This window comes from Malus domestica, chromosome 02 (assembly GCF_042453785.1).
Source record: "Malus domestica chromosome 02, GDT2T_hap1".
Lineage (NCBI taxonomy): Eukaryota > Viridiplantae > Streptophyta > Magnoliopsida > Rosales > Rosaceae > Malus > Malus domestica.
In genome coordinates, this window is record NC_091662.1 from 27,842,320 (window position 1) to 27,857,024 (window position 14,705).

The window sequence follows — 14,705 nt, forward strand, 5'->3', positions numbered from 1 at the left end:
GCTTCATTTGGGGAACATGAAGAACATTTTGCAATTTAAAAGTAGCAGAGGGAGTATGTAAAAACGAAGAACCAATGTTCCTAATTGTTAAACCTTTACCATCACCAATGTAGACCTTGTCTTCACCGCGATAAGGATTAGGAGATGAAATGTTAGAAATGTCATTTGTTATATGTGACCCGAATCAATGAGCCAAGAAGGAGAGGGCTTGGATGAAAAATGTGCACACATAACAACAAGTTTGGTAGGAATGACTTTGCCAAAAAAGTCCGGATTCATTCGATCAAAATAGTCAATAGCCTCATGACTGGTTGATCCACAGATTTGACAATTAAGACCACGAGAGCCTTGAGAGTTGCTACAAAAACCTTGAGAATTGCCACGAAAATTATTGCCTTTGTAATTACCACGATGACCACGAGCAGTGCCTCTATAGTTTCCACGATGCTTGCTGCGGTAATGTCCACGAGGAAGCTGTGATTGAACAACGAAGGCTTGGTGCAGTGGTGGTGTAGGCAAAAGAAGAGGATGTGATTGAGCAGCAAATGCATGAAAAAGCTCTGTGGTGCTCGATGAGACAACTTTCTTCCTTTGAGACATTAACAATTCTTTGGTGAGTAGTAAGCCATGTAATTCATCCAGAGTTGTGGTGGAGATGCGACAAAGAAGTGAGTCAGTAAAGGATTCGAACTCATCAGGTAAGCCAACCAGTGTAGCCACAATTAGGTCATAGTCTGTGACAGGAGCACCAGCCGCCATTAAAGCATCAGAAATTTCCTTGATCTGTGAAGATAATCAGAAATTGACTGTGAACCTTTCTGAATTGAATGGAGACGAGAGCGTAACTGATGAATGTGAGCATCAGAGACTCATCCAAAGCGCTACTCAAGCTTAAGCCATAAGTCCCGAGACGATGAGACACCGACTGTGAAAGGAATCACTTCTTCAAACAGAGTAGAATTCAACCAAATGAGAAGATTCTGATCTTTCTCATACCAAATCTCAAAAGAATGATTGAGAGAGCGATCAAGAAGAAAAGGCGATGGACAGACTTCAGTACCATCAATGATACCAAGAACCTTATACCTGCGCAGAATTGGGGCAAATAAAGCACGCCATGGGCGATAATTTGATCATTTGAGTTTGATTGGTACCATACTGCATACGTTTTGGATCGTAAAAGAAGCATACGAATTCGAAGACATCGCAGAATTGGAGAAATTAGGGTTTGAAGCTTACACCGACTCAATGGGAGAAGACAAATCAGACGGTGACGCCATGACGAAATGCAGAGAAATAAACCAGGCAACTACACAGAAGTTGCAATCGAAGAAGAACAGAGAAGAATCACAGTAGAAATTAAGAAGAAAGATCAGAAATTGGGAGCAGAAGTGAAAAAGATCGAGAGGATCAAGAGAGAAGAAGCCGTGAGGCAAAAAGGGCGTGATACCATTTAGAAACTGAAGGCTGTACTTTCATTCAATGTAATGAATAATTACAGCAGAGTTTGTTATATATAGTTTTGGTTATTCTAACATATTACACTTATACCCTTAACCAAACTAACCATTTACAAAACAGTATAACAAACTATAAGCAATTGTTATCAACACTTTGATGACTCAATTTTAGCTTCTTTACATAAAGAGTCCATAGATGCCTGTAACAGGAGATGAGTAGCTATAATTAAAGTAGCCACCTCAGGAAAAATAGTAATGAAACCAGCTGGCAACTCCCAATGAGAACCGAATACAAAATCTCTCACTGGGGTTTTGACCGTATGAGCAAGAGTATTAGGGATTTCAAGATAAGAAATTTGAGAACCATCACCCAAAACCCAAGTCAAATGCAAAGAGATAATAGGAAGAACCTTTTAAAACCTAGTCACGCGGAGGATTTTTTATAAGTAGAAAGAGGAATCAAACCTCTATTCAGGTAGCAAGCACGCATGAAAACAACCATTAGAGGAGAAGAAGCTAGCATGTCCCAACAATTAAAGATTTAGTTTCCTCTATAGGGTTATCTTTTGCGCCAAATCATCCTATTATTAATTTTAATCTGGAACATCCCTGATTTGTGAAAAAAAGAAAAAAATCAGACCCTGTCGAAGCTAGAAGAGGGAAAAAAGGAAGCAAACTTCTCATGTTTTGCGTACAAACCTAAACCCTAAACCCTGACACCTAATCCAGAGTACCCGCAATTTATATCTTATATCCCTAGCTAGCTCATTGTTCTTAACCATGGTGTGTTACATGGCATGTCGTTAATAACTTCATCATCATTATCTTTGCCACTGTCGTCGGTTTTCTCAACCGGATCATGCCTGTTCATTTCCCCCCTCTACAGTAAGTCTGACATACCTTATGCATTGCTTACACAATTAGATTTCAGCACTAACGATACCACCCTACTTTACGACCTTGCTCTCAACATTGCCCTTCACAATCCCAGCCTTTTTTATGGTATATATCACAATAATGTTGAAGTATGGCTTATTACACAAGAATGAGTCGACATTTGACTTTGGTACGGCAAAACCGAAGTCATTTACCAAGGGCCTAAGAATACTAGTTATTTAACACAAACTTTCAAGGGGCAGCTGCATGACCTTGTTAATAATAAAATGCTGATATGGCCTTAGTCTATTGGTCCATGTGTCACAATGTAATTGGATTGTAATAAGAGTAGGTTGTTATAAGTTAGTCAGCTGGTTGCCTTGTATTGTAAACTAGTTAGTTAGAATCTCAAACACTATATGTATTGATGTAGCCTCTCATTTCTCATTAATGTGAATCTGTTCAAAGCTATACTTTTCCCTTTCTCTCTCTCTCTCTCTCTCTCTCTCTCTCTTCGACTCTTTACATTTTTTAAGTTCTTCAACCTTTCTCATAATTTCTACAACTATGTATCAAGCTTTACAGAGTTATAGAAATTATAAGAAAGGTTGAAGAACTTCAGAAATGTAAAGAGTCGAAGAGAGAGAAGAGAGAGAAAGAGGGGAAAATATAGCTTTGAACATATTCACATTAATGAGAAATGAGAGGCTATATCAGTACATATAGTGTTTGAGATTCAAACTAACTAGCTTACAATACAAGGCAGCCAGCTAACTAACTCATAACAACCTAATCTTATTACAATCCAATTACACAATGACACATGAACCAATAGACTAAAGACATATCACCATTCTGTTATTACTCCCCTTTAATCTCAGTTGGGATATCCAAGCCTAATATTGCTGCAATGTCTGATGAAAACTAGGTTGTGTAACCCTTTAGTCAAAATGTCTGCAACTTGTGACTCAGTTGAAACATAATGAACTGTAATCCTTTAGTCAAAATGTCTGCAACTTGTGACTCAGTTGAAACATAATGAACTATAATGTCTCTTTTCTACACTCTCTTTCTGACAAAGTGATAATCAGTGTCTAGGTATTTTATTCGAGAATGAAATATTGGATTTGAATTGAGTGCCAAGGTAGAGATGTTGTCACAATGCATAACAGGTGGAGAAGTTACAAACTCATTCAAATCTTTAAGCAGAGATCTTATCTAGCAAACATCAGCATTGCAATGTGTTAGTGATTTGTATTTAGTTTCAATTGAACTGGAGACAGAGGCTTGCTTCTTTGATTGCCATGATATAGGATTTCCACCCAAATACACAACATAACCTATTATTGACCTTTTTGTATTTATTTATGTAGCCCAATCAGCATCAGAGAAAGCTGATATATGAAGATCAGTTGAAGAAGTGTACGTAAGACCACATTCCAAGTCTCCTTGTAGATATATCAGACTTCTTTTCACAAAGAAAAAGTACATATCAGTAGGCCTAGTCATGTATTGACAAACAACATTGATAGAGTGTGCAATGTCAGGCTTAGAGAATGTCAAGTATTGTAATGCCTTAACCAAACTTTTATAAATGGTAGGATCAGACATAGGCTTACCTTCAAAGACAAGTAATTAAGTGTGTGGTTTGGATGGAGTTGGAGCAGGTTTACAATTTTCCATCCTACCTTATAAGTAATTCTCTGGCATATTTTGTTTGATTGACAAAGAGACTTCGATCTGCCTTATTTTAAATATATATGAAGTTCAAAAAAGTATGTCAGCTGCTCCATATCTTTCAAATCAAATAACTCTCCAAGTTGAGTGATAATCAATTGAACTTTGGACTTGTTAGAACTTGTCAAGATGATATCATCTACATACAACAGTTGAATGACTATATCTTCTCCATCATTCTTGACAAATAAACTTGTATCAAATTGTGATACACTGAATCCCAGAAATGGTAACACACTTGTGAACTTTGAATTCCAAGCCCTAGGTGCTTGTTTGAGTGCATATAAGATTTAACCAACTTACACACATGTTGAGGACATTTTGGATTTATAAAGCCTTGTGGTTACTTCATATATATGTCTTCTTGAAGATCTCCATGCAAGAAGGCATTTTTAATGTCAAGTTGTTTGAGTTCCCATTTATGATAAGTAGCAAGAGCAAGAATCAACCTTATAGTAGCGTGTCTCACAACTAGACTGAAGGTTTCAGCATAATCAATCACTTATTCCTGTGTATACCCTTGTGGAACCAATCTTGTTTTGTATCTTGCAATGCTGCCATTTGGATTCTTCTTTATTTTATAAATCCATTTACTCTCGACAATAGACCTATTAGCTGGAGTTGGAACCAATATCCATGTACCTTGAGCGTTTAGTGCATCATATTCATCCTGCATTGCTTACTGCCAATGAGGATTTGATGAAGCAGCTTTGAATGTTTTTGGTTCATCAGTATCATTGATTTCTGTTAAAAAAGAATATCCAACATAGCATGTATCTTCATCATCCATTTGTAGTGTTTTTAGCTTAGGTAACACAGACAAATAAGCAACATAGTTTTCCTCATAATTGCACCAGATTGCAATCTAGTTGTCATATTGTGTGTTTTGCCAAAACTAGATATATGATTATATTCAGAGATGGATTCATGTGTATCTGAGATAGGTAATATTACCTGAAGCTGTGCAGGATCAAGAATAGGCAACAATGGGAGAAATTGATCTTGTGTTTGAGGAAAGACCTGTGAACTGTGTGTTTGAGATTCCTGAGATGACTCTGCAACATTTGATGATTAAGTGTGATTAGAACCATTTCGAAGTCCACCATATGTTGATGCAGATCCTAAAGTATACCTAGTATCACGTTCATGTGCTTGAGTTGATAAAGTTGTAGCATGATTCAGTGCCTGAGATGTATTATTGTTAGTTTCAAAAGTTAAAACATTCACAATCACTGGAGATGAAGAACTAGGAACTATTGTGTTTATATTCTCAGAGATTTAAACTCTATTGACCTCTGCTGGAAATTGAGTTTCATCATGAAGCACATGTTTGGATAGAATTAATCTTTTAGCTTGCAGATGATAGCAAATAACCCCCTTATATCATGATGCATACCCTAAGAACAAACATATTGAAGACCTAGCTAGGTTGTAGTTTGTTATCATTCTACCCATTTTATGTAGATGATATCATATTGACAGGTTCTAACAAGTACAAAGTTCATATCACTCAACTTGGAGAGTTATTTGATTTGAAGGATATGGGGAAGCTGACATACTTTCTTGGACTTCATATTCAATATAAGGAAAATGGAAGTCTCTTTGTCAATCAAACAAAATATGCAGAGAATTACTAAAAAAAGGCAAGAATAGAAAATTGTAGACTTGTACCAACTCCATCCAAACCACACACTTAGTTACTTGTCTCTGAAGGCAAGCCTATGTTTGATCCTACCATTTATAAAAGTTTGGTTAGGGCATTACAATACTTGACATTCTCTAGGCCTAACATTGCACACTCTTTCAATGTTGTTTGTCAATACATGACTAGGCCTACTGATATGCACTTCTTCCTCATGAAAAGAATTATGAGATATCTACAAGGAACCTTGGAATGTGGTCTTACTTACACTCCTTTAATTGATCTTCATATATCAGCTTTCTCTAATGCTGATTGGGCTACACACATAAATACAAGAAGGTCAATAACAGGTTATGTTGTGTATTTGGGTGGAAATCCTATATCATGGCAATAAAAAAAGCAAGCTTCTATCTCCTGAAGTTCAACTGAAGATGAATACAAAGCACTAGCACATTGCACTGCTGATGTTTGCTGGATAAGATATGTGCTCAAAGATTTGAATGAGTTTGTACTTTCTCCACCTGCTATGCATGGTGACAACATCTCTACCTTGGCACTCAGTTCAAATCCAGTATTTCATTCTCGAATAAATCACCTAGACACTGATTATCACTTTGTCATAGAGAGAGTGCAGAAAAGAGACATTACATTTCATTATGTTTCAACTGAGTCACAAGTTGCAAACATTTTGATTGAAGGATTACACAGCCTAGTTTTCATCAGACATTGCAACAATCTTAGGCTTGGATATCCCAGCTGATATTGAGGGGGAGTAATAACAGAATGCTGATGTGGCTTTAGTGTATTGGTCCATGTGTCACAATGTTATTAGATTGTAATAAGATTAGGTTGTTATGAGTTAGGTAGCTGGCTGCCTTGTATTGTAAGCTAGTTAGTTAGAATCTCAAACACTATATGTACTGATGTAGCCTCTCATTTCTCATTAATGTGAATATGTTCAAAGCTATATTTTTCCCTCTTTCTCTCTCCTCTCTCTATTCGACTCTTTTGCATTTATGAAGTTCTTCAACCTTTCCCATAATTTATGCAACTCTGTAAAGCTTGATTAAGCATTGTTATGACTCGTTGGGGATAATTATTTTGAGAATATTAATTCGACGTTTAAGGACATTGTAATAAAACTCTCTCTTCGAGACTACTTCAAATCCAATTGTAGAAGAAGAAGAAGAAGAAGAAGAAGGAAACATATATATGAGATAGACGAAGAAGAAGGAAACATATGAGAGAGAAGAAGATGCAGGACAAAATAATGAATTAAAAGGGTAGAATTTTCAAGGGGTCTTTTGATATGGATCCAAAGTAGCTAAAAATTGGACTTAAAATAAGTCAAAAGTTACTAAAAATTGGACCTATTTCAAAAGTAGGCCTATAAAATTGGACCTATTTCAAATTTTCCCAATTTTCAATATACAATTTGTTATTTTTTTCCAATTATAAAGCTTGTGTATATTTTGAAATAATTAAATAAAAGGGTGAAATTTTCCTTTAGAGGGTTACAAGTGAAAGTGAGTTAAAACTGCACTGTATTTCTTAGTATCGTGTAGTATGATTCAAAAAGTGAAACATCCTTCAATATATTCAACTAGTATATTAAGATCTTAATAATTAAATGTGACATGTTCTGATATATATATACACACACACGTGCACTCGCACATATACATTATTCAGTATTCATCTTAAAAGTTTAATTTACTAAAATAAGTTGTCAAGACCTCACCCATACCATGATTGTTCATAAGTATTTTTGAGCTAATATTGTGTTCGGGATGAACTTAGAAGTAGCAGTAAAAGAATAAGTTATTTATTGTTCATATACCGTTGATATAGAGGGAGGTGAGTCAAACTTGAGACTTCGAGTGAAAGTTTGAAGGCTCTTAACCGATTAAACTATAAACCCCCTTCTAGAAAAATAAAAGTTGATCTGAAGAAAAACATTATGCTGCATTGCCCACAGAAAGGTTGCATAATTTTCTTGTTTTGGAAACTTTTGGCAGGATTTTTTCTTTTTGGTAAACTGCATTAATTGTAAATTTAACCCCAGATACGCACATTAATTACTCAACAAATAGCATGTGGCATAGCAATTTGTGATGGCTCACGATACACCTGCTTTTTATCCATTATATATATGCTGTTTAACCTGGAGTTTAAGAATGAATCAAACTAATAGGGATGCTCTCTCCCCCTCTTTCTCATCTCACTCTAGCTCACTCTCTCTCTCTCTCTCTCTCTCTCTCTCTCTCTACTGTTCTACCAGCTTGTAACCTTGTTTGAACTTTCCTCTCCGGTTCATATGCGAAGGCCTAAGAGAGGTTCGTCAAGTATGTGTCGAGATAAGAATTTGAAGGGCCCCCAATCTGATATCATGCCCACAAGTAACATTCCCATCAGACTTCGTATTCTCGTTCTGGACGTTGATGCTGATTTTCTTACCTTTATTTCAGGCTTGCTTAAACTTTTGAAACATGAAGGTACCAGACTTAGGAAACATCATTCCATTTGATTTTTCACTTCTTACAAGAGAAATGAAGAGGAAATAAAAAGGGGAAAGTAATTTTATCCCCGAAATATACGTAAAGTTTTGCATGCAGCCCTTCAATTTTAGTCATGTTAATCTACCCAATTCTTTCATTTCAGGTAAAAAATTGATTTATAGATTTCTAGTAGAGTTTAAAGAATCTGCTTTTCATTAGAGTTATTAGCTTTTAGTGTTTTTCCAGTTACAGATTTTGCTTTTTTTAACCCTTTCATTTCTTTCAGTTTTTGCTTTTCTTTTTCTAATTCTTTTATTTTTTCATCAAACTTAGAAGGCAGGAATTAGATTGTTTAGCTCCTCTCTCTCTCTCTCTCTCTCTCTCTCTTCCGGTTATTGTTCTATCCTGAAAAACCACACTTGCATATTTGGAGATCTTTTACAAATAGTTTATCAAATCAGGTTTAACTATCATAAATCGCTAATGTTTAAAACAATACCACCAAATTTCAATATATACTGCTTATTTGGATTTCTGTTGACTAGGTTTTTCATACATATTTAATTTTTGGCGTCATATGTATAAAGGTTTATCGATCCATCACAGTATATATACAGAGGTAAGTGTTTATGTTCTTAGTGAAATAATTCTACTATCCACGAGTACCTACTACTGCATGACTGTCAACGATGTCTGACCTTCGCCTAATTTTCTCTTCGCATAGCATACGCGCTCATTTTGGAACCTCATTAATTATCCAATGCATGCGTATCTTTTGAAACATTAACGAAAACCTAGTTGAATAATGCTACTTTGTTTCTAAATTGTGAAAAAATCATTATTATTTTGTGCTATGTTTCAGTTGTGACATTCATGAATCCAATCCAAGCCTTATCTGCACTTCTGCTTGCGGAACACAAATTCCATCTTGTTATCACAGACCTTTACCTGCCTGACATTTTTAGTGGACTTCAAGTTATAAGAAGAGTGAGAGATGAATTTAAGCTGCCGTTAATTGGTGAGGAAACTGTAATTAGTCATGTTCCTTATATTTTGTGTGCATATGTTATATATCCAAATTCCTAATTAGTCACACCTTTTGTGCCATTTTCTCTCTTTTGTATATATATACTTTTTGTCTTAAAGTGAGAGTGGCTTTTTAGATTAGTGGTTAGGGTTTTGAAGATAGGGGATTTGGGTATATTGAAGTGAAATTTGAGATTAAGGATATCTCTAGGCATCCAGTTACCTTTTTGTTTTTGTTATGTATGTACTTATGTTTGTAAATGATTATTACACAACGATTGTATTTCTAGCCTTTGTTATGTATGTAAGTATGTTTGTATATGAGTATTACGTAACGATTGTAATTCTGACTGGTTTCAACTTGGATGCAGTGGCTTCAGCTGATAACAGCGAGAGTACCATACTAGCGGCTCTAGAGAATGGTGCGGTACATTATACAGTGAAACCAGTTTGCTTTAGTGATGTGAAAAACCTATGGGGATTGGTTTTGGGAGCCAATGAAACAACAAGATTGGATTCAAACAATAATATTACTAACCGTAGAGCAAGTGTTGATGGGAAATCGTCATCATCCACAGATGGGAGTAACAATTCTAAGAGAAAAAGATCATCAGAGGAAGGGAAAAGTACTTATATTTCTACAAAAAAGCACAAGGTCGAGTGGACTTCTGAACTTCAGGATCGCTTCTTGGAGGCTATTAATTATATAGGCCTAGACAGTAAGTTAAAGTTAGTTTGATTTGGTCATAGTTTTTCGTACTAGTATATTTAACTATTGCTATTCCTTTTAGTGCTGTAGTTTGATTTGGCTTAATTACCTACTAATAACTAACTTCTAGTGATTATGGTTTTATTGATTTACAATTTTTTCAGAGGCTGTTCCAAAAAGAATCCTTGAGGTCATGAATGTTGAAGGGTTAACCAGAGAAAACGTTGCAAGTCATTTGCAGGTTTGTCTTTAAGTCTGTAGCTGTGGAAAGTTCAGTAATGCTATTTGGGTCACATTTACTCATCACCTTGTTTTAGATGCCAACACTCTCAACTTATGTATGTGAGACCCACTTGTTTTAGAGATGTCAATAAATGTGTTTCAAATTGCAACACTTAGCTAATTAACCTATGCGTGTGATAACTAGTAAAAGTTCTTGCATGATTACCCTCACGTTTCATTGAAATCGAAAGAGAAAAGGCAAATGCTATGAAAGTTAATATCTTTCGATTCTTTTTTCAACAATTGCTGTCCATGAGATTTGAATTCTTGAAAACCTTCAATTAAATGATTTGATGCGACAGGAATATGTATACATTAGAACTTTGTGGTTCTTCCTACTGAATGGTGCTTAATCCTGATTGTAGGGCATGATAAATCCTTTCCACCCACCCTTCTCCTTCTACACACCCTTGTTTGTTTTTGTCCTTAATTATTCTGCTTTGACTTATGAGTAAATTGTAGCAATGGTCCCTCAACTTTAATCAAATTTGAGCAATGGTCCCTCAACTAAAAATTCATTACCATTGGTCTCTCAACTTGTCAAAATGTGTAGCTATAGTAATTTTCATCAATTTCGTCAAAATTTTGTCAAAATAAGTTATGTTGGAATAACCATTTATATAATTAGGGTCATTCAACTCATCAAAGTGTGTAATTATGGTCATTTTCGTCAACATCAAAATTTTTGTCAAAACGAGTTATGTTGGAAGGACGATTGCTATAATTGGGTTAAAGTTAAGGTACCATTTCTCAAGTTGAATTAAAGTTGAGGGACCAATGGTAATGGATTTTTGGTTGAGGGACTATAGCTGCACGTTTTGATGAGTTGAGGGACCAATGGTAATGGATTTTTAGTTGAGGGACCATTGCTCCAATTGAGTTAAAGTTAAGGGATAATAGCTACAATTTACTCTTGATTTATTTAATCAAAATGCCATAAATATGCTTAAAGAGAAGGGGGTGTGCTGAAATAACTGATGATTAATTCAATTCAAATGAACAATGATGATTAATCTTTCGTTGTTTTCTCAGAAATATCGAATGTTCTTAAGGAAAGTTGCAGCAAAAATTTCAGTCAGCAAATTGTCTGTGGAAAGAGCCCAACAAACAAGACGTGCACTATTGTATCAAAACATTCTAGTAGAAAGACAAGCATCCACACTGCAGCAACGAAGATCATTCCATGAAAATTTCGAGCTCTTAGTTAATCAGAATACTGCATGGCTTCTCAACCGGCTGCCACGTGGTGCTAATGATCATGAAGCTTCTAGCAGCAGATGCCTACCTCGATCAGGATCATACAACACCAGACAAAATCCATACGTACTGAATGCTCAAACTCACTCTGGAAAGCAGCCTTTGATGATGAACACACCAAATCGTTTCCAACCAGCCAATTACTGTGGAATATTTCAATCAAACAGTGCTCAAAGAAACTGGTCCATTACTAACACATCGACAGATGTTGCGTATAACTTTGGGAGCAATAATGCAAATGGAGTTAAAATTGGTACCAATATTCCAAGTCAGATTCTGTTTAGTTCAAGCTGGGATACTTCAAATGGTGTCAAAAATTATGCCTCTGGTGCTAGCAGCAGTCAGTTGTCACCAATGTTTGCTGAAGGCAATAATATTGGACAAGAAAATGTTAATGCTTCAGCACTGGAAGATCCTCTACAGCAGCAGCAGCAGCAATATGGTGGTACTGATCTTGTGAATGCTTCCAATAACAGCAGTAGCCATGTGACAGGAGTAGTGGACTGTTCTAGCTCTACTGAGATACATTTGAAAGACAGCACTACTGGTCATGATGACTTTGATATTAGTGATATCTTTTGGAATGAACTTCAACTGGAATCTGTTACTGATGATAAGGTATGCTCGTATAAATATTTGTCATGGTAGTGAGAAAGATATAAGATTTCCCTTTTGACTAGATATATAATACTGCACATCAATAAGGGAAATAATTTTCGTATACTTCTTTTATCCCCGTTTGTGTTTTTTTCTTTTATTTGGATTGCATAAAATTAAAAGATAATTAATTAAGAAACATAAATAAATAGAGATGTGCAACATCATTTCTCCATTAATAATTGTTCACGCAGTCATTCACAATTATCCTATTCTTTTTTTTTTTTTGTGCAGGGAAAAGGAAAAGAAGTCATGAATTCTGAACAAGACAATGGTGATGACTTTGATAGTATAACTTTGGATGAACTTAATTCGGAACCTGCGACTTGTGATAAGGTATGCTTGATGTTTTTCAAGGTACTAAGAAAAACATAATTAAATTTTATTTTTGACTTAATTTATATATAATATTGAGCATCATCTTCTTTTTGTTTAGGGAAAACAAGTCTTGAATTCTGATCTCAATGCAAGTTTGGTCCAAGAAAATTCTCCTCTTAACAAAGAAATATCCCTTGGCCAGGCATGTAAAATGATCACCTTTATATATTAAACGCCTGGCGCAGCCTTGATTTATTTTATTTTCTGTACTTTGGTTTTCCTTTTGGCATAATCAACTTTAATTTCAACTCATGATATATTTCATTTTAATAACATAGTGGCAATGTAATGGTGTAGCAGGAAAACCAAGGTGATATGATGGACCTTGAGTTCGATGGCGATGGGCTGAATTTCGTGGATCTATCTCCTGATGAGGTATGTTCATTATGCAAGGTAAATTTAATTCTTAAATATTCATGTCATCAAGCACTAGTTTTCGTATTTGTTGGTTTAAGCTCCTCTCGAACGTGTAGAGAGATATATACCTACGTAAGTCCTTGGGAATTTGGAATTAGCCAAGTGGTGAGAAATAATCGAAAATTGGGCAGGTTAAGAGTTCGACCCTTTCCTACATAACCAAAGAAATTAAAAAGAGAAAACCTTGATCAGCAAAAACGGAGGGATCCAATGTGACGAAATAGTTGTTAATATGTAGAAAAAATATATTAAATTTTATTTTAATGTTCGTGTGGCGGATTTTTATTCGTGAGCGTTGCTTACATGCTACATGTTATTGAAACATTGTAGATCCTTAATCCATTTCAAAATGAGCGAGAGTCCAGAAGTGTTCACTCTAATTACTTTGATAGACTCCTTTACGATTTTAACATTCTTTTTTTTATTTATTTTTTATTGGTTATTGCTGACAGGACTGGGAAAAAATTATGGAGTCATTGCTCAAGTGACGGCCAGGCATATATAGGCCAGAGTGATAATCCTGCAGCATATATCATGTAATAGAAAATAATCTGAAGCTTTTGATATTGGAAACTTGGAATAAGGATTTGTTGTATATTAAGAATGGATCTTGCAACTTAAACCCTCCATTCATCTTCTTAGAACTGTTGTTGAATGTTGATCTTCTTGCATGCATCTAGACAAATCAATAGTTTGCAAACTTACTTTTTATAATAATAAAAATATGGCAAACGTTATTTATAGCCAAAATGTTGTTTCCGCAGGTAGCAGAATGTTTTCTATTAATTATAATTCTTTTACATCACTATATATATGGGTTAGGATCTATATGGACGAATATTTTGAAAAGTTAATATTTCTTTCAAGTCTTTAAATTTTATAACATCTAAAAAAAAAGCCAAATTCAGGCTGCTCGTGAGGCAATCTATCAAGCTTTGGAGCGCACTTCAGCCAAGTGATACTGGAGAGTGATTGTTGGTCATTACAAAGAAGGATCAAGGCTCCATGATTCTTCAAGTTCGTCGCTCAGCTAATAATACAACTCATCGCTTGGCCAAGTTGGCTTTATTTTTATATTTTAATGCTTTTTGCATGTAAAATTAAAATTGGGTAAATCCATAAGACCCAATTCATGAGCCAAGATCTTGAACTCCATGATTTTCACAAATGATTATTAATGCTTTATACATAAATTACATACCTCAATAATTAGCCGTCAAATGCCATCTACAATCTTTATCTTGAGCAATCCGTACACAAGTCGTCAGTGTGGATGAAATTAGGTTCTCTCTAGCCCTTGCTTGCATGGTAAAACCCTAATATGTGTTCTTCATTAGTGTATACATTAGATGGATATGTGCACTCTTATAGGCAGAGAGGAGTACAATTTTCTAATGAAGCCCATCGTCTATTACCTCCCATCACAGTAATAAAATAGGAAACCAATTCTCATACAATTTGACCAATAGAATTGCTTTATATCACACATGTACCATGACATGTGGGCCACATTAGAATATTAAAATATTCTTACATTCTCTCACTTGGCCCATATGACACATATGTCTTTTGGTTTAATAAATAAACAATAGGTGCACATTATATTTGAAAACATCCTTACTATCAAATGGTTAATATAAATACCAATTTTAAGTAATTCACTAATGTGAGTCATGGTGGTTTTAAATCTATATGCAACATAACCGTTCCATGTATACTATTCCTGTTATATACATCCAATCTCATACATGTATAAATATATTGGA

At 35.2% G+C, this 14,705-nt stretch overlaps 1 protein-coding gene across 1 annotated transcript; it reads left to right on the top strand.

Moving 5' to 3' along the window:
• Positions 1-1,286: 1,286 nt before the first annotated feature.
• Positions 1,287-13,427, top strand: LOC114823454 (two-component response regulator ORR23-like). Its single transcript, XM_070812586.1, has 8 exons — positions 1,287-1,443; positions 9,611-9,958; positions 10,113-10,189; positions 11,263-12,105; positions 12,379-12,480; positions 12,581-12,664; positions 12,823-12,897; positions 13,392-13,427. Exons 1-8 carry the CDS (start codon positions 1,287-1,289, stop codon positions 13,425-13,427), a joined length of 1,722 nt encoding a protein of 573 aa, XP_070668687.1.
• Positions 13,428-14,705: the final 1,278 nt, after the last annotated feature.